The sequence below is a fragment of the Oncorhynchus mykiss genome, chromosome 14 (genome assembly GCF_013265735.2).
Source record: "Oncorhynchus mykiss isolate Arlee chromosome 14, USDA_OmykA_1.1, whole genome shotgun sequence".
NCBI lineage: Eukaryota > Metazoa > Chordata > Actinopteri > Salmoniformes > Salmonidae > Oncorhynchus > Oncorhynchus mykiss.
The window spans coordinates 29,605,344-29,625,249 of NC_048578.1; the positions used below are offsets into that span (position 1 = coordinate 29,605,344).

The 19,906-nt window shown below is 48.0% G+C and overlaps 1 protein-coding gene across 12 annotated transcripts in view; it reads right to left on the reverse strand.

Annotated features, from left to right (window-relative positions):
* Positions 1 to 1,823: 1,823 nt before the first annotated feature.
* The window catches only part of LOC110487768 (ankyrin repeat and KH domain-containing protein 1), an 89,857-nt gene continuing 71,774 nt past the window's right edge, over positions 1,824 to 19,906 (reverse strand). For 6 of the 12 annotated variants that reach the window (XM_036943268.1, XM_036943267.1, XM_036943264.1 and 3 more), the window contains exons 18-38: positions 18,614 to 19,049; positions 18,241 to 18,383; positions 18,017 to 18,128; positions 17,660 to 17,820; positions 17,283 to 17,425; positions 16,751 to 16,964; positions 16,097 to 16,272; positions 15,770 to 15,932; positions 15,514 to 15,609; positions 15,023 to 15,335; positions 14,727 to 14,917; positions 12,867 to 13,189; positions 12,493 to 12,645; positions 11,899 to 12,048; positions 9,675 to 11,184; positions 4,968 to 5,148; positions 4,738 to 4,869; positions 4,332 to 4,577; positions 3,954 to 4,135; positions 2,595 to 2,759; positions 1,824 to 2,501 (exon numbers count right to left, since the gene is read on the reverse strand). In XM_036943268.1, the coding sequence (XP_036799163.1) occupies positions 2,451 to 2,501; positions 2,595 to 2,759; positions 3,954 to 4,135; positions 4,332 to 4,577; positions 4,738 to 4,869; positions 4,968 to 5,148; positions 9,675 to 11,184; positions 11,899 to 12,048; positions 12,493 to 12,645; positions 12,867 to 13,189; positions 14,727 to 14,917; positions 15,023 to 15,335; positions 15,514 to 15,609; positions 15,770 to 15,932; positions 16,097 to 16,272; positions 16,751 to 16,964; positions 17,283 to 17,425; positions 17,660 to 17,820; positions 18,017 to 18,128; positions 18,241 to 18,383; positions 18,614 to 19,049 (5,241 nt within the window). In that variant the 3' untranslated portion in view covers positions 1,824 to 2,450. The remainder of the gene's footprint in view (positions 2,502 to 2,594; positions 2,760 to 3,953; positions 4,136 to 4,331; positions 4,578 to 4,737; positions 4,870 to 4,967; positions 5,149 to 9,674; positions 11,185 to 11,898; positions 12,049 to 12,492; positions 12,646 to 12,866; positions 13,190 to 14,726; positions 14,918 to 15,022; positions 15,336 to 15,513; positions 15,610 to 15,769; positions 15,933 to 16,096; positions 16,273 to 16,750; positions 16,965 to 17,282; positions 17,426 to 17,659; positions 17,821 to 18,016; positions 18,129 to 18,240; positions 18,384 to 18,613; positions 19,050 to 19,906) is intronic. The other 6 variants (XM_036943269.1, XM_036943266.1, XM_036943265.1 and 3 more) reach the window with 6 other exon arrangements.

The window sequence follows — 19,906 nt, forward strand, 5'->3', positions numbered from 1 at the left end:
TGCAAGCAAAACTAAATGCATGCTCTTCAACCGATCACTGCCCGTACCTGCCCGCCCGTCCAGCATCACTACTCTGGACGGTTCTGACTTAGAATATGTGGACAACTACAAATACCTAGGTGTCTGGTTAGACTGTAAACTCTCCTTCCAGACTCACATTAAGCATCTCCAATCCAAAATTAAATCTAGAATCGGCTTCCTAATTCGCAACAAAGCATCCTTCACTCATGCTGCCTAACGTACCCTAATAAAACTGAACATCCTACCGATCCTTGACGATGTCATTTACAAAATAGACTGCATCCAATTTGTTGAGTAGAGTGTTGGAGGCTATCACAGTGCCATCCATTTTGTCACCACTGCGACCTGTACGCTCTCTTTGGCTGGCTCTTGCTTCATACTTGTGGCCAAACCCACTGGCTCATCTATAAGTCTATTTGCTAGGTACTGGTCACCCCCAAAGCCAATTCCTCCTTTGGCTGCCTTTCCTTCCAGTTCTCTGCAAAAATCACTGAAGCTGGAGACTCGTATCTCCCTCACTAGCTTTAAGCACCAACTCACAGATCACTGCACCTATACAGCGATCACTCCAATGTTTAATTGGTATATCTAGTTATTGCCTTACCTCATTTGTATTATTGACTGTTTATTTCATGTCAAACTGCTTCATCTTGGCCAGGTCGCAGTTGTAAATTAACTTGTTCTCAACTTGCGTACCTGGTTAAGTAAAGGTGAACCGAGATTAAACTCTTTGGCCTGAATGCCAAGTGTCACGTCTGGAGGAAACCTGGCACCATCCCTACAGTGAAGCATGGTGGTGGCAGCATCATGCTTTGGGGATGTTTTCAGCAGCCTGGGAAAGATGAACGGAGCTACGTACAGAGATCCTTGATGACAACGACCCTAAGCACACAGCCAAGACAACACAGGAGTGGCTTCTTGACAAGTCCTTGAATGGTCCAGCTTGAACCCGATCGAACATCTCTGTAGAGACCCGAAAATAGCTGTGCAGCAACGCTCCCCATCCAACCTGACAGTGTTTGATAGGATCTGCAGAGAACGGGAGAAATTCCCCAAATAAAGGTGTGCCAAGCTTAGCGTCATATATGCCCCAGAAGACTCAGGCTGTCAATGAGATGTTTTTTACACTTTTAATACAATTGCAAAAATAAAAATAAAGTTTTTGCTTTGTCATGGGGTATTGTGTGGATTGATGAGGGAAAAAAAACAAATACATTTTAGAATAAGGCTGTAAAGTAACAAAAAGTGACAGGTTCTGAATGCACTGTAGCTATTTAGCGGTCTTAAGGCTTGGGGATAGAAGCTGTTCAGGAGCCTGCTGGGCTGTCCGCACCACCCTCTGTAGCGCCATGCAATCGAGGGCGGTGCAGTTGCCCATACCAAGCAGTGATGCAACCAGTCAAGATGCTTTCAATGGTGCATTTGCGGGCCCATGCCAAATCTTTTCAACCTCCTAATGGTGAAGAGGCAGTGTGTGGACCATTTTAAGTCCTTACTGATTTGGACATCGATTGTGGGAGAAGTCGGAGCTCAGGGATGATAGACGCGTTTCCCTTTAGTACTCACCAGTTAGAGGGGCGTCCAAGTAGATTTTCCGACTTGGTTATGAGCGTTAGCTGTCAATGTTAGTATTTATTCAAATGTAACGCATCAGAGCCATGAGTTGAGTGTGCAGATTCTATTTCGTAAGATGACAATACATAACAAATGCATTGTGCTGTAACTAGTCAAACATGCTTTTCATTTTTGGGAAATGAAAACAAAGCCCTACCTACACAAACAATAAAGCGCACGGCCACAAGTACATTTCAATATGTTTATTGAATATTAAGGTAAATATTTCACATTAATACAGGCTACGTAAAGTAGAGCCACTATACGACATGAAATGTACTCTCATTTTAACCCTTTTTAGTATGTAAACAACTATACATGTATTTACCACTAAAAGGTATTCTGATTTATTTCTGTCTTTAGGTAATCATCATCCTCTAGTTGTTGGCTGAGTATCATTAGCTCCTTCATCAGCTCTCCCCCTGAGGAGGACGAGAACTCTGTACGTGGGTTGAAGTCCTAAATCTAAGCTACACAGAGCATGGAGCCGGTTGGACAGGCTGTCACCATCAGTTTGTTCATCAGACATCAACCGGACTTTAAACAGAACTAGGGCCCAGAGTTTTCCCTCCCGACTCCACAACAGCCATTGCTGAAATGGTAGTATATTTCTTTATTTCTTATTGAGTTAGGCACATTAAAGAACGGTGTCAAGATCATTTCTCTCCATTTCTTCAAACTCAGCTTTGCTCTTCGTTCTCTACTAAAGTTAACATGTTTTACAATTCTGTTGGTTTTTGTTGTCAGTTGGAAATTAAATTCATATTTGTGGTGTGTGTGTGTGCGCGCGTTTGATTTCTGTCGATGCCAGCCGGCTAGTTGACGTGGTTCAGGTGCACGTGAGGAGCCCAGGTACCAGGCCACACCTGAACGAGGAGGAAGAAGAGGAGAAGTGGAACAGTTGAGAGAGAAGGAGATTCCATTAGCAAAGGTGTGTGTGTGTGTGGAAAAAGTCTCACCTGCTGTGGGTCGGTGTTGTCTGCGTTGTTGGGGACCACCTTGATGATGGGGCTCCATGCAGGGTCAGCAGCGTGCAGTCCGCTGAACAGGCCCCCCCCCGGACTCTCCCCCATAGGGGGGTGGGGGGGCAGTATGGTCCCTCCATACATCGACATGGCCATACCCTGGAGACAACCAGGTCATTAAACACATCACAACCAGGTCCACTAACTACAGTATATTAACACGGTCCTACCCTGGAGACAACCAGGTCCACTAACTACAGTATATTAACACGGTCCTACCCTGGAGACAACCAGGTCCACTAACTACAGTATATTAACACGGTCCTACCCTGGAGACAACCAGGTCCACTAACTACAGTATATTAACATGGTCCACTAACTACAGTATATTAACATGGTCCTACCCTGGAGACAACCAGGTCCACTAACTACAGTATATTAACATGGTCCTACCCTGGAGACAACCAGGTCCACTAACTACAGTATATTAACATGGTCCTACCCTGGAGACAACCAGGTCCACTAACTACAGTATATTAACATGGTCCACTAACTACAGTATATTAACATGGTCCTACCCTGGAGACAACCAGGTCCACTAACTACAGTATATTAACATGGTCCTACCCTGGAGACAACCAGGTCCACTAACTACAGTATATTAACATGGTCCACTAACTACAGTATATTAACATGGTCCTACCCTGGAGACAACCAGGTCCACTAACTACAGTATATTAACATGGTCCACTAACTACAGTATATTAACATGGTCCTACCCTGGAGACAACCAGGTCCACTAACTACAGTATATTAACATGGTCCTACCCTGGAGACAACCAGGTCCACTAACTACAGTATATTAACATGGTCCTACCCTGGAGACAACCAGGTCCACTAACTACAGTATATTAACATGGTCCACTAACTACAGTATATTAACATGGTCCTACCCTGGAGACAACCAGGTCCACTAACTACAGTATATTAACATGGTCCACTAACTACAGTATATTAACACGGTCCTACCCTGGAGACACGGACCAGATGAGGAACGGCCATTTGAAAATATCATATCACCTTCTCAAATAGACAAAGGTGTGTGTGTGTCAAAACAAAAAATGCTCAGATTAAAGTAGGTTTCACCTTACAGTGAAATGCTTACTGACAAGCCCTTAACCAACAATGCAGTTCAAGAAAGAGTTAAGAAAAGATTTACAAAATCAACAAAAATCTAAATGAATCACAAGGTAACAAGACCTATATATAACAATAACGAGGCTATATACAAGGGGTACCGGTACCGAGCCAGTGTGCAGGGGTACAGGTTCGTCCAGGTAGTGTGTGTGTTACCTTGGGGAAGTCCATGTAGTTGTTAGGGTGGTTGATGTGTTGCTGGTGGTAGTTAGCGGGGTTAGAGATGCCGGAGTCGTCCTGCTCCATGGGCTGGTACTGGGAGAAGGTGTGGTCCGCCTGCAGCCCAGGGTGGACCATGTGACTGCCCATCAGGGGCTGAGACCAACCTGACATGGCTTCTAGAGGTGAGATGGGAGGTAAGAGACCGAGAGATACTGTGTGAGAGAGTGGGGGGCGGGAGGTGGGGTGTGTATATACCCGTTAGCTGTTTATCAGGGCTGTAGACATTGGGGATGGAGAGACCAGCGTGGGTTAGCAGTTGTGTGTGAACACATGGATCTGGTGTGTGTCCGTCTGGTTTGTACGACTACTCACCCGAGGCGCTGCCGACTCCGAAGGACCAGATGCCTCCCTGTCCTACAGGAGCGGTGTAGGAGGTCGGGAGAAGAGGAGGGTTGACGGTAGTCTGTCTGATCCTCGCCAGCCTCTCAGTCCCGATGGGAGGAGGCACCTTTCTGTCCTGCTGGCTGCCGCCCTGGCCCTGCTTGGTCTGGTGGGGAGGGGGGGCCGCGGGGCCAGACGACGACACCTTGGAGGGAGGGGGCACCGCCTGGGACTCGCCTGGGGAGACGAGGGGTTAAAGATTAGGGGTTTTGAGTCTAAAAGACAGTTATACAATTGAAGAGAGTTTTGCCTTAGTTAAATCATTTTCTGTGTGTTGAATTCCTGGAAAATAAGCTTTGTGGGAATTTTAGATCAATTTTCACACATCTGTCAGTACCTGATGTGGCAGCGCTCCAGGGGTGAGGGGAGAAGTGCTGTCTGCTGAAGGAGGGGGTGCCCACAGCTGCTGGGCCGTGTAGATAGACTGGACTACCAGACATACTGGTAGCATAGCTGGTCAGACTCAGAGCTGTAAGACAAGGAGGGGGTTTGGGACATATAGAATGTAAGGTCAAACAAAGTCGAATATAAAAAATTAAATAACATCTAAATGTCCCTTTCTTTTACCAATAGGACTGTTGACCATCCTCTGTGAGGCAGAGCGGTACCCAGGGGCCTTGGAGCTGTCTGGAGGAGGGGCCATCATGCCATCCATCTGGCCCATGTAGGCGGGGGGGGCAGAATACTGCTGCTCAGGAGGGGAGCGGGCAGGGAGGTGGCACGCACCCCAAACCTGGTTGTTACCCACCTAATAGAGAGACAAGTGGTTAGTGAGCAACTGGGCCACAGGTGTGACCCGAAATGAGAAGGCACTGAAGTTTAGGTCACAACATTTTCTGCATTAAATGTAAACTGGACATAGGTGAAGTCGGGGCAGTCTGGATCTTACAAAAGGCCTTTGATACTGTGAATCATAAGGTCCTCCTATCCAAACCATCCTCCCTTAATGTATCCACTGAAGTTATTAGTTGGATGTATTCCTATCTGGCAAACAGAAGTCAAAGGGTTTGTTTGGGGAATACTCAGTCTCTATACTATAACATTGGGGTTCCACAAGGGTCAATATTAGGCCCCCTCCTGTTTACCATCTATATACAGTTGAAGTCGGAAGTTTACATAAACCTTAGCCAAATACATTTAAACTCAGTTTTTTACAATTCCTGACATTTAATCCTAGCAAAAATTCCTTGTCTTAGGTCAGTTCGGATCACCACTTTATTTTAAGAAGGTGAAATGTCAGAATAATAGTAGAGAATTATTTATTTCATCACATTCCCAGTGGGTCAGAAGTTTACACACACTCAATTAGTATTTGGTAGCATTGCCTTTAAATTGTTGAACTTGGGTCAAACGTTTCAGGTAGCCTTCCACAAGCTTCCCACAATAAGCTGGGTGAATTTTGCCCCATTCCTCCTGACAGAGCTGCTGTTACTGAGTCAGGTTTGTAGGCCTCCTTGCTCGCAACATGCTTTTTCAGTTCTGCCCACAAACTTTCCATAGGATTGAGGTCAGGGCTTTGTGATGGCCACTCCAATACCTTGACTTTGTTGTCCTTAAGCCATTTTGCCACAACTTTGGAAGTATGCTTGGGGTCATTGTCCATTTGGAAGACCCATTTGCGGCCAAGCTATAACTTCCTGACTGATGTCTTGAGATGTTGCTTCAATATATCCACAATTTTCCTTCCTTAAGATGCCATCTATTTTGTGAAGTGCACCAGTCCCTCCTGCAGCAATGCACCCCCACAACATGATGCTCCCACCCTCGTGCTTCATGGTTGGGATGGTGTTCTTCGGCTTGCAAGCCTCCCCCTTTTTCCTCCAAACATAACGATGCTCATTATGGCCAAACAGTTCTATTTTTGTTTCATCAGACCAGAGGACATTTCTCCAAAATGTCCCCATGTGCAGTTTCAAACAGTAGTATGGCCTTTTTATGGCGGTTTTGGAGCAGTGGCTTCTTCCTTGCTCAGCGGCCTTTCAGGTTATGTCAATATAGGCCTCGTTTGACTGTGGATATAGATCATTTTGTACCTGTTTCCTCCTGCATCTTCACAAGGTCCTTTGCTGTTGTTCTGGGATTGATTTGCACTTTTCGCACCGAAGTACTTTCATCTCTAGGAGACAGAACGTGTCTCCTTCCTGAGCAGTATGACGGCTGCGTGGTCCCATGGTGTTTATACTTGCGTACTATTGCTTGTACAGATGAATGTGTACCTTCAGGTGTTTGGAAATTGCTCCCAAGGATAAATCAGACCTGTGGATGTCTTCAATTGTGGTTTTCTGAGGTCTTGGCTGATTTCTTTTGATTTTCCCATGATGTCAAGCAAAGAGGCATTGAGTTTGAAGGTAGGCCTTCAAATACATCCCCAGGTACACCTCCAATTGACTAAAATAAATGTCAATTAGCCTATCAGAAGCTTCTAAAGCCATGACATAATTTCCTGGAACTTTCTAAGCTGTTTAAAGGCACAGTCAACTTAGTGTACTTCTGACCCACTGGAATTGTGATACAGTAAATTCTAAGTGAAATAATCTGCCTGTAAACAATTGTTGGAAAAATTACTTGTGTCATGCACAAAGTAGATGTCCTAACCGACTTGCCAAAACTATAGTTTGTTAACAAGACATTTGTGCAGTGGTTGAAAAGCGAGTTTTAATGATTACAACCTAAGTGTATGTAAACTTCTGACTTCAACTGTAAATGATCTCCCACAAGTTAACAGGCAGATGTATGCAAACTATACAGTTCTGTATGTACACAAATAATAGACAAGTTGTTAACAAGTTAACTGAAGCTGTAGTACATGGTTTGTAAATGGACAACTAATTCTTGCCTGCATTTAAATATCGACAAAACTATGTACTTCTCCAAGAAATCCATTCATTCCTCCCAACAATCTCTTCTTGTTAATGGGGAGAATCTGAAAGTTGTGTCTAACTTCAGGTATCTCAGAGTTTTTTGGGGGGACTCCAACTTGGCATTTAAGAAACATGTGAAGGTGGTTAACAAGGTCAAGTTTGGATTATCCAACTTTAGGTTAATAAGACCTTTCCTTCCTCTAGAGGCCACCAAACTATATATGCATGCTATGACCTTCTCACATGCTGGTCACAGGCAGGAGCTACTATTCTGAAACCAATTGAATCACTCTACAAACACACACTTCATATTTTTGATAGCACACTGAACAGTTACCACCATTGTCATATTATTTACAAACATAATTGATTCAGTCTGGATAGGTTTAAGCAGTATGTAGATGCAAGCCTCGTCTTTAAGATCCTGCATGGTGTTGCCCCTCCACCTCTATGCCGGCATATCATGATCAAGGAAAGCCCCTCCAGGATAACAAGGGCATTAAGTAGAGGTTGATTGCGTCGGCCCTTTTTGACACAGTAATTTCGATCAATCGCCCTTCTCTGTTAGAGCTACAATACACTGAAATGCAATGCCAATGGACTTGAGAAGCTGCACTGATTGCTGTATTTTTATACTTAAAATTGAAAACATGGCTCAAATCTAAATCTGTACATATCGGTGGTTCCTCATATGTAAGACCACAGTTGATGATAGTGTTGTTGTTAGAATGATATATTATTGGATGTAATGTGTTTTGTATTGTTTTAGTGAGTATTTGTATAAAGGTGGCTGTGTAAAGGACCTTACCTGCCCAGGGAATACAGGTGCAAATGATCTTTTGGCTAACCCCGGCACATTTACATGGATGTTGCATTATTGTAATACTGATGTTGATTAATGTGCATTATCCCCTATAAATAAAGAAATAAACCTTCAAAACATGTTGTTACTCTATGGCAGCGCTCTCCAACCCTGTTCCTGGAGAGCTACCCTCCTGTAGGTTTACACTCCAACCCTGTTCCTCGACAGCTACCCTCCTGTAGGTTTTAACTCCAACCCTGTTCCTGGACAGCTACCCTCCTGTAGGTTTTAACTCCAACCCCAGCTGTAACTAACCTGATTCAGCTTACCAAACAGCTATTTTTTAGAATCACGTGTGCTAGATTTGGGTTGGAGTTAAAACCTACAGGAGGGTAGCTCTCCAGGAACAGGGTTGGAGTGTGAACCTACAGGAGGGTAGCTATCCAGGAACAGGGTTGGAGTGAAAACCTACAGGAGGGTAGCTGTCCAGGAACAGGGTTGGAGTGTAAATCTACAGGAGGGTAGCTGTCCAGGAACAGGGTTGGAGTGAAAACCTACAGGAGGGTAGCTGTCCAGGAACAGGGTTGAGTGTGAACCTACAGGAGGGTAGCTCTCCAGGAACAGGGTTGGAGTGTAAACCTACAGGAGGGTAGCTATCCAGGAACAGGGTTGGCGTGAAAACCTACAGGAGGGTAGCTGTCCAGGAACAGGGTTGAAGTGAAAACCTACAGGAGGGTAGCTCTCCAGGAACAGGGTTGGAGTGAAAACCTACAGGAGGGTAGCTCTCCAGGAACAGGGTTGGAGTGAAAACCTACAGGAGGGTAGCTCTCCAGGAACAGGGTTGGAGTGAAAACCTACAGGAGGGTAGCTCTCCAGGAACAGGGTTGGAGTGTAAACCTACAGGAGGGTAGCTCTCCAGGAACAGGGTTGGAGTGAAAACCTACAGGAGGGTAGCTGTCCAGGAACAGGGTTGGAGTGAAAACCTACAGGAGGGTAGCTGTCCAGGAACAGGGTTGGAGTGAAAACCTACAGGAGGGTAGCTGTCCAGGAACAGGGTTGGAGTGTAAACCTACAGGAGGGTAGCTCTCCAGGAACAGGGTTGGAGTGAAAACCTACAGGAGGGTAGCTGTCCAGGAACAGGGTTGGAGTGAAAACCTACAGGAGGGTAGCTCTCCAGGAACAGGGTTGGAGTGAAAACCTACAGGAGGGTAGCTCTCCAGGAACAGGGTTGGAGTTAAAACCTACAGGAGGGTAGCTCTCCAGGAACAGGGTTGGAGTTAAAACCTACAGGAGGGTAGCTCTCCAGGAACAGGGTTGGAGTTAAAACCTACAGGAGGGTAGCTGTCCAGGAACAGGGTTGGAGTGAAAACCTACAGGAGGGTAGCTCTCCAGGAACAGGGTTGGAGTTAAAACCTACAGGAGGGTAGCTGTCCAGGAACAGGGTTGGAGTGAAAACCTACAGGAGGGTAGCTCTCCAGGAACAGGGTTGGAGTGAAAACCTACAGGAGGGTAGCTCTCCAGGAACAGTGTTGGAGAGACCTGCTCTATTGAAGTAAAAAACGATTCTGTGGAGAACAGAAATAGTAGAAAATAATGTGTGGTGGCACCCACCTGGTTGTTGTTGTCGAACATGCTGCTGAAATGGTTGAAGAGAGCTGCAGGGCCGAAGTTAGGGGGCATCTGCTGGGGCTTGGCCCCACCATGGACCTGCTGCTGTATCGGAGAGCCGTTCATCAGACCCATGGAGGACTGGGGCTGAGGGGGCATGGAGGGGGGCTGGGATGCCTGGGGCTGCTTCTGTTTGGGGTGCTCATGTTGTTGCTGTGTGTTATGGGGAAGGAACGTTTTTTGCTGTGTGTTATGGGGTAAGAACGTTTGTTGTTGCTGGTCGAGGTGTTGGTAGTAGGGCCCTGTCGGGGGCTGCATGCGGTGTGAGACACGGGGAGCGGGAGCCGAGAAGTGGGGTACGGTGCTGTTGGGGTGTGTGTGTGAGGGGGTGGAGGAGGATGGGGGGAGGTGGGAGCTGGACTGAAGAGGGAGGAGAGGTGGAGGGGGGTCTGATGAGGAAGTGGAGGTTAGGAGAGGAGGGGGTTGGTGCTGCTGCTGGCGGGGCTCAGGTTTGGAGGGGGCAGTCATGGCAGGGGCGGTGAAACCACCTGAACTAACCACATTGTTGACGGAGACGGATAGGGCCTCCTGAGAGAGGGAGGGGGTCAGCTTCTCCTTTCCTGGGGGAGCAGTGGGGGCGCTGGGGGGTGACTTGGGGGGCTGAGAGATGGGGGTGACCTGGGGTTGAAGAGGGTTAGGGGTGTTTGTAGCCGTTAAGCCCGTGTGTTGGTGGGCGGGAGACCCTGTACCTCTCACTGAGTGACTACTACTACTGACAGTGGTGGTAGTAACCATGGAGACAGAGTTGACCCCTATGTGCTTGGGGTCAGAGGTGAACAGCTGTTTCCTGACTGAGGAGGGTGGGGGGGTGCTGGGCTGGGCCCCAGGGGTGTGGGGTGACCCTGTAGTCGTAGCTGTCTGACTGTTAGAGGCACTAGGACTGGAGACAGAGGAGCCCGTGGATGATGTGTTATTTTGATCATTATGACTTGACAAGTTAGATGTGGCCTGGTTGTTACCACTACTACCACCGTTGTGTTTGGGGGAGCTGTTGGCGCTACCGGGACTCGGCGGCCGCACCGGGAACGGGCGCCAGGTGCTGGCGGCAGGGGAGAAGGTCCCACCGAACTGGGCCATGGGCAGCATGGGGTGTCTGATCTGATGCATGGTTTGGGCTGCCAGGAGGGCCAGCTGGGGATGGGCGTAGGCCAGGGGGAGAGACACGGGAAAGGGCTGCCTCACCCCAGACAGACCCTTACCCATCTTACCCCCTGTCTGAGAGGAAGAGGACTGGAAGGAGACCCCAGAGGACGAGACCAGGGAGCCCAGGGCCTTGGCACCAACGCTGAGGTTAAGGTTAGCCCCAGTGGGGGTGGGGAAGGGGGCTGAGGTGATCTTGGAGCCCGGGGCCCTGAAGTGGTTCCTGGGGATGAGGTCCTCTAGTTCCTTGGCTGGGTCCTGGATCAAAGAGGTGATCAGCTGGACCGCGTGGCGTGTCGACTCCGTGCCACCTCTGGAATGGACCATCACAACACAGGGGTCAGGGTCCACACAACAAGGTACACATTCCACGGACATGGTTCCAACCAATCACAGTATCTCAAATCTTCACTGATCTCCTGGAGATACTGCAGGAGGATTTATAAATCAACACATATCTATTACTCTGTTAAATACTTAGAATCCCTCAGATAAATCAACACATGACTATTAGAATCCCTCAGATAAAACACATGACTATTAGAATCCCTCAGATAAATCAACACAACTATTAGAATCCCTCAGATAAATCAACACAACTATTAGAATCCCTCAGATAAATCAACACGACTATTAGAATCCCTCAGATAAATCAACACGACTATTAGAATCCCTCAGATAAATCAACACACGACTATTAGAATCCCTCAGATAAATCAACACACGACTATTAGAATCCCTCAGATAAATCAACACACGACTATTAGAATCCCTCAGATAAATCAACACACGACTATTAGAATCCCTCAGATAAATCAACACGACTATTAGAATCCCTCAGATAAATCAACACACGACTATTAGAATCCCTCAGATAAATCAACACACGACTATTAGAATCCCTCAGATAAATCAACACACGAGGAAAACCGAGAAAATAGTAATCGTGTCCGGTTCTACTCTGCTGACTGGTGTAATAACGGGCTGCTGCCACCAGAGGGCAGGCTCTCCCTCTCTCCGGTCCTACCTGATGGTGATCATTCTCTCTCCGTTCTTGTCTTTCTGTTTGTCCACGTCAATGTGTGCTCCCGTCACGTCCTGTATAGCTGTGATGTTGCAGCCTCCTCTACCCATGATCCTCGACACCACCGAGGCCGGCACCGATAGCTTCTTAGACCTGCAGCCCGGAGAGAGATTCATATGGGGTTTAGAACCGGGACAAAGCACAAGATCCATGGGGAGCCACAGGCCTGACAACTTACTTTTCCTCATTGTCTAAAACAGTGGTTCCTAACCAGGGAATCTGGGGGTACCTGGCCTGTCCACTGGGGGTACCTGGCCTGTCCACTGGGGGTACCTGGCCTGTCCACTGGGGGTACTTTCACTCATGAGACCATAGGTCTACTGGTAAAATGCATGAGGGGTACTTTCAGGCTCATGAGACCATAGGTCTACTGGTAAAATGCATGAGGGAGTACATCAGGGGAACTCCGGGCAGAGAAACATTCAGTTGATGGTACAGTAACCAAAAAAGGTTAGGATATTTTGGGCCAGCGGTTCCCATAGATTTCCTTGAAGCATTTCTAGATGGATTTTATGGATGGTGTGTGTGTCGACCCACCGTCTCACCACCTCCTTCCAACCCTCCTCTCTCTTCTGTCCCCTCTTGGGGCTGGTGAGGCTCTTGCTGTTGGGGGATGTGACGGGTAGAGACATGGTCTTAAACTGAGACGGTACAGAGCTGCTGGGGGTCAACTCACTCATGTCTGGAGCTCTGAGGAGGTTGGAGGGGAAGAAAGAGGGGGAGAGAACAAGGGGGAGAAAGAGAGAGAAAGGGATAAAGGTCAGATTGACATTTAATAAGGTTGAGGTTTTATCTATGTATTTGTAATAGAAATGCACTGTTCCGTGTGATTTGATGGTTTCCTTTAGGAAAACTACAGTTAGTCAAAGTCAAACCAATGGCTCTCCTTTAAAGCGCTACAGGTCACTCACTTGTGTGTAGGCTTGGAGATGGAGACGCTGACTTGGTTGCCTGGGTGTAGCTGCAGACAGTGTTTCTTCTCCGTGCCTGGCAGCAGGCTGTGAGTGGGGCCCGAGGACGAAGAGGAGGAGGAGGAAGAGGAGGATGAGGAAGAAGAGGGGAGGTCGGGGAGGAAGTTGAGCTCCTGGCTCTTGCCCCCGCTGCTGCTACTCTCACTGGCACAGTCGGTGCTGTCCAGGGGGTCTGAGTCGCTGGTGCCCCCCGCCCCTGTCACCCCACCACCCCGTGGCTCCCCATGGATCGTGTTGGCCTTGTGCTGTGCCAGCACCACCTGCTGGACAGAGATGGAATCATCACTGATTAGACACCTTGATTGACAGATTGTTTGACGGATAACTGAGAGGAAAAGACAAGTGGACATGTGGACATATTTGCAGCCACCCAGAAAATCACAGCTTCACTCTCTTGTCCTTACATTTAGCCAGGCTACATTATATTCTGCAGTCAGGTCACATAATACATCATATGGGGCGGCGGCAGGTAGCCTAGTGGGTAGAGTGTTGGACTAGTAACCGAAAGGTTGCCAGATCGAATCCCCGGGCTGACAAGGTAAAAGTCTGTCGTTCTGCCCCTGAACAGGGCAGTTAACCCACTGTCAACTGCCTTGTCATTGTCATTGAAAATAAGAATTTGTTCTTAACGGATGTGCCTCGATAAATAAAAGGTCAAATAATAAATACATGTTTTTTTTTTTAAATACAGTACCAGCCAAAAGTTTGGACACATCTACTAATTCAAGGGTTCTTCTTTCTTTATGTTTTACTAATAGCGAAGACATAAACTATGAAATAACACATATGGAATCATGTAGTAACCAAAAAAAAAGAAGTGTTAAATCAAAATATATTTGAGATTCTTCAAAGTAGCCTTGATGACAGCTTTGCACACTCTTGGAATTCTCTCAACCAGCTTGAAGGAGTTCACACATATGCTGACCACACATATGCTGACCAAATAAATCACAAACAGGGTCACCAGGAAAACACCATCACACCTCCACCTCCATGCTTCACTGTGGGAACCACACAAAGTCAGTGGTTAAAACCAAAAATCGCAAATTTGGACTCATCAGACCAAAGGACATATTTCCACTGGTCTAATGTCCAATGCTCCTGTTTCTTGGCCCAAGCAAGTCTCTTCTTCTTATTGGTGTCCTTTAGTAGTGTTTCCTTTACAGCAATTCAACCATGAAGGCCTGATTCAAGCAGTCTCCCCTGACAGTTGATGTTGCGATGTGTGTTACTTGAACTCTGTGAAGCATTTATTTGGGCTGCAATCTGAGGTGCAGTTAACTCTAATGAATGCTTCCTGTGGCGGTCTTCATGAGAGCCAGTTTCATCATAGCGCTTGATAGTTTTTGTGACTGAACTTGAAGAAGCCTTCAAAGTTCTTGAAATGTTCCGTATTGACTGACCTTCATGTCTTAAAGTAATGATGGACTGTTGTTTCTCTTTGCTTATATGAGCTGTTCTTGTCATAATATGGACTTGGTATTTTACCAAATACGGCTTCTTCAAATAATCTTCTGTATACCACCCCTACCTTGTCACAACACAACTGATTGGCTCACACTTTTTGTGGTTACAACATGATTCCACATATGTTATTTCATAGTTTTGATGTCTTCACTATTATTCTATATGTAGAAAATAGTAAAAATAAAGAAAAACCCTTGAATGAGAAGGTGTGTCAACTTCTGACTTGTTCTGTTTAGATACATACACATTACAAAAATCAAATCAAATCTATATTGAAACTATATTTTAAATACACCAACCACCTGTGGGTCCTGCAGTATGATTGGTTAATACCTGTGGGTCCTGACATATGATTGGTTCGCTGGGGGATGAGTCCTTGGTCTTGTTCTTCTTGCTTTTGCGGCTGGCACTGGTCGTCGTGGCAACACTGGCCCTCTTCTTGCCGAACACACAGCTGAAGGTGGCGGGGATACCAATGGTGGTGGTGGTGGTCGCACTGGGGGGGTCGATGGGGGGGTCCACTTCTGGAGAGGGAACGACAGAGTTGTTAAACTAGCCACCACAAACAAATGTTATTCTCTGCATTTTGGGAACAAATGATCAGATATTGAAACCAAGATATAATTTACCCTCGGCGGAGTCATCCTGCTTCTGCATCTCACCATCTTCCTCCTCATCCTCCTCCTGGGTAGTCTTCTGCTCCTCTTCATCCTCCTCCTCCTCCTCCTCCTGCTTTCTCTTCTGCTCCTCCTTCTTCTTCTTGCGTTTCTCCTTGCGTTTCTCTCTCTTGGCGGCCAGGGCCTGCTTCTTGCTCTCCTCTCTGGACTTCTCCAGGTCGAGCTCCTTGAGGAGAATGCTGGCGTTCTTGTTGGCTTCAGCAGCCTGCTGGTCTTTGGCTTTGACGATGGTCTCCATGCACTGATGGCACTTCTTCAACAACTCCTGAGAGAGGGAGGGATGGAGAGAGAGGGAGGGATGGAGAGAGGGAGGGATGGAGAGAGTTAGTGGAAATTCAAATCTTTCTAACCGACCGTCATACATATACAAGCTATGGCGCATTTGACAGCCAATGATATCCAGCCAACATACAAGCTCACAGAGTGATCGGTGGAGGTGTTACCTTGTCAGCGATGGTGGCGATGTATCTCATACACTCAATGTCTGAGGGGAACTGGTTGACCTCCTTTACCAGGTACTGAACCACCTTTACATGACCCTGAGAAACACAGGGGGGGGGGGGGGGGGGGGGGGGGCTAACTGTAAATAGGCAAACATCGTTTCAGGCTGGGGGAAGACTGCAGGGCCTCATAGTGGAACTAGATAGTGAGGGGGCCAGGTGTTGCAGAGGGGAAGGGTCATCCTGTGACACGACCTACCTTACGGAAGGCAGCCATGAGCGGTGTGATCTTGCGGTTGTCTGCAGCGTCTACGTCGGCCCCAGCCTGCACCAGCAGCTGAACCACGTCAAAATGGCCGCCGTTGGCTGCCAGCCACAGTGGCGTGTTCCCTTTCTTATTGCGCACGTCAACGTGAGCCCCTCTGGAGAACGCAGGAAAACCGAGACAACAGATCAACACGGGATAAAAAGAACGAGGGAAAGAAAACATGACCTTCTAGGGAAATTCCTGGTTTCAAAATGAATACCCACTCAGACAAACACGTTGATTCATTCAGATTGATTGATTGGTTGGTTTAACACCAACCTATTGATCAGCAGCTCACAGAACTTGTAGTGGCCCTTGTCTGCAGCGATGGTGAGGGCTGTGTCCCGGGACGAGGGGACAGGAGGGGCGTTGACGTCAGCCCCTTTATCCAGCAGCACCCGGCCCACCTCAGCATAGCCCCCCGACGCTGCCTCCATTAGAGGGGTCAGACCAGTCTACCAGGGGAGGGGAGGTCAACATCACACACTGATGTCAATGGGAGACGGAGTGACAATTCTCAAGTTAGGATTCACCAGAGCCTATATGTACCTTGGCTCTGGACTCCCTTGATATACTACTATAACATGGACTGTGAACGGTCCCGTCTCCTCACCTTGGCTCTGGACTCCCTTGATATACTACTATAACATGGACTGTGAACGGTCCCGTCTCCTCACCTTGGCTCTGGACTCCCTTGATATACTACTATAACATGGACTGTGAACGGTCCCGTCTCCTCACCTTGGCTCTGGACTCCCTTGATATACTACTATAACATGGACTGTGAACGGTCCCGTCTCCTCACCTTGGCTCTGGACTCCCTTGATATACTACTATAACATGGACTGTGAACGGTCCCGTCTCCTCACCTTTGCTCTGGACTCCCTTGATATACTACTATAACATGGACTGTGAACGGTCCCGTCTCCTCACCTTGGCTCTGTGCTCTACGTTGGCCTTGCGGTCCAGCAGCAGACTGACCACCTCAGCCCGGCCCTGGAAGCAGGCCAGAGTCAGAGCCGTGTTCCTGTTGGTCTCGATCTGAGCGTTGATGTCGGAGCCCATGTCCAGCAGCAGCTTGACCGCAGGGACGTGACCGTTCATCGCTGCCAGCATCAGGGGAGAGATACCCAGCTTACTGCCCGTCCTAGAGACAGAGCCAGACACACAGAAAGTCAGGCAGGCGGGCGACAGACAGACAGACCGAGAGACACAAGACAGCCAGACACAGGAAGACATCATTGAATGAGATATATGAGGAGAGGTGCTTTCACTACCAAAGGTGCAGTCATCACTTATTTTAACAACCCAGTGGAAGTTTGATGAAGAAATGTTTTTTATGAAGACCTGGAAAAGGGTATCAGTTAAAAGAGAAGATGTGGCCTCGTCCTGTCCTGCCTCGCCCTGTCCTGCCTCGCCCTGTCCTGCCTCGCCCTGTCCTGCCTCGCCCTGTCCTGTCCAGTACCTGGAGTTGATCTCTGAGCCGGCGTTGAGGAGGATCTTGATGATGTTGACGTAGCCTCCAGACGCCGCCAAGCTCAAAGGAGTGTAGTCTGACACATTACGATGCTCTTTATTGGCTCCTCGCAACAGCAACAACTCCACCACCTAGGAGAGGAAAAGACAGTTATCTGTAAGTAATGGCACATAGTAAAGACTGTTTTCAATTTGCTATTTCAGTCAGTGAAAGGTGAGTCGTTCAGGGTGGTGATTCATAGAAGGGAAGTGAGCGTGTACCATAGAATTATTAGAAATATTAAAAACTCATTTAAATCAGACCTCTGTGGTGTGCAATCAGACCTCTGTGGTGTGCAATCAGACCTCTGTGGTGTGCAATCAGACCTCTGTGGTGTGTACCTCTTGTCGTCCCCCTGAGCAGGCCAGGGAGAGCGGCGTGTCTTTGGTTCTCTCTGACTGGGCCTCTATGTCGCCCCCTTTATCCAGAAGGAGCTCCACCACCCCTGCATGGCCCGCTGTGGCAGCCAGGATCAGAGGGGTGAACCCTGGGGAGAGGACGAGGAGAGGGTCACAACCAGATGTACAGATACACCCAATACAATGTCAAGCCCTTTGAACACTGTATAAATCATGCCTTGTGTGTAAATATAAATAAATATATATATTCCTGAATAATCAGAAATGAAAACATGTCGTGGATAAACAGGCCCTAACACCGGACAGTAACGTGGTGTGTGTTACCTTTCTTGTCGCGGTGCTCGATGTTGGCTCCTCGTGCGATGAGAACAGACACCAGCTCCTCGTGTCCTCCAGCACATGCCAGCGTCAGCGCTGTGTCATGGTTACTCTCCGTCTGAAAGGAGAGGGACACTTACAACAACACTGTGTGTAGGTGTGGGTCTCTCAGCCTTGAATGGGCTTTACATGAGCCCTGATAACCACAGGGTGTGTGAGGAGTGGCTTACGTGTGCGTCGATGTCCACAGAGGGGTAGAGGGGCAGTGGGGAGGGGGGTGAGCCCATATTGGAGGGGGTCTGTGAGAGGGGGTCAGACAGGGGGGTGGGGGACGTCGTAGTGTTTAACATGGGTACTCTGCTGCCCACCGCTGCTGAAACAGAGAAAGAAGGAGAGAACGGAGGGAGGGGGAGAGAGAGGGGAGTTAGTATTTGTTACTTTTCAGGCCTTTCTTCTGGGGAACTTGTTCATCAGTCCTGATCTTTCAAACCAGTGCAGTTGAAGGAAAGGAGAATTGTAAAGAAATGAGTTAAGACTATTGAGATGCAGCCACCCACAACAGGCAGAACAGCTGTAAGACAGCGACATGCTACACAAACTCACCTGCCATGATGTCATCCAGCGTGTCTGTAAGCGTCTGAGCGGGCGAAGCCACCATGAGTCCGTCTGGGGCCTGCTGCCCTACCATCCCTGGTCCGAACCCCTGACCTTGACCCGGCATCTGCCGGCCCACCAGTACCCTCTGCAGCTCAGGGCTGGTAGTGCCAGGGCAGGGGTAGTCGGCTGGGCACGGGCTGTACTCCGGTAGGGGCTGGATGGGCACGAAGGCGGTCTGGAGGGGGGGAGGAGGGTGGTGGAGATGGGAGTGGGGGGAGGACAGGGGCTGGGGGGAGGGCGAGGGGGGCAAGGGCGGCTGCTGTCCATCCCTGTAGAGGATAGTGTCCACCTGGGGCAGCTTAGCGTAATCTTCCTCCTCTCCTTCCACCTCGTCTTCATCTTCATCATCTTCATCATCATCCTGGAATAGAAATTTGGTAAACTTCTAAAAGTCAAACAAAGCATCTAAATAAAACAGTTCACAAAACACAGCAGGGACGGATCAGTCAGTTTCTATTAGATGCGAGGGAGCGGATCAGTCAGTTTCTATTAGATGCGAGGGGACGGATCAGTCAGTTTCTATTAGATGCGAGGGAGCGGATCAGTCAGTTTCTATTAGATGCGAGGGGACGGATCAGTCAGTTTCTATTAGATACGAGGGGACGGATCAGTCAGTTTATTAGATACGAGGGAGCGGATCAGTCAGTTTCTATTAGATGCGAAGGGACGGATCAGTCAGTTTCTATTAGATGCGAGGGGACGGATCAGTCAGTTTATTAGATACGAGGGGACGGATCAGTCAGTTTCTATTAGATGCGAGGGGACGGATCAGTCAGTTTCTATTAGATGCGAGGGGACGGATCAGTCAGTTTCTATTAGATGCGAGGGGACGGATCAGTCAGTTTCTATTAGATGCGAGGGGACGGATCAGTCAGTTTCTATTAGATGCGAGGGGACGGATCAGTCAGTTTCTATTAGATGCGAGGGGACGGATCAGTCAGTTTCTATTAGATGCGAGGGGACGGATCAGTCAGTTTCTATTAGATGCGAGGGGACGGATCAGTCAGTTTCTATTAGATGCGAGGGGGCGGATCAGTCAGTTTCTATTAGATGCGAGGGGACGGATCAGTCAGTTTGTATTAGATACGAGGGGACGGATCAGTCAGTTTCTATTAGATACGAGGGGACGGATCAGTCAGTTTCTATTAGATATGAATGGAGGATAACACCAGAAAAGCAGAAACTCCTGATTATCCGTCAGACCAAAATGACAAAAAAAAACAGACCACCACCAACTCC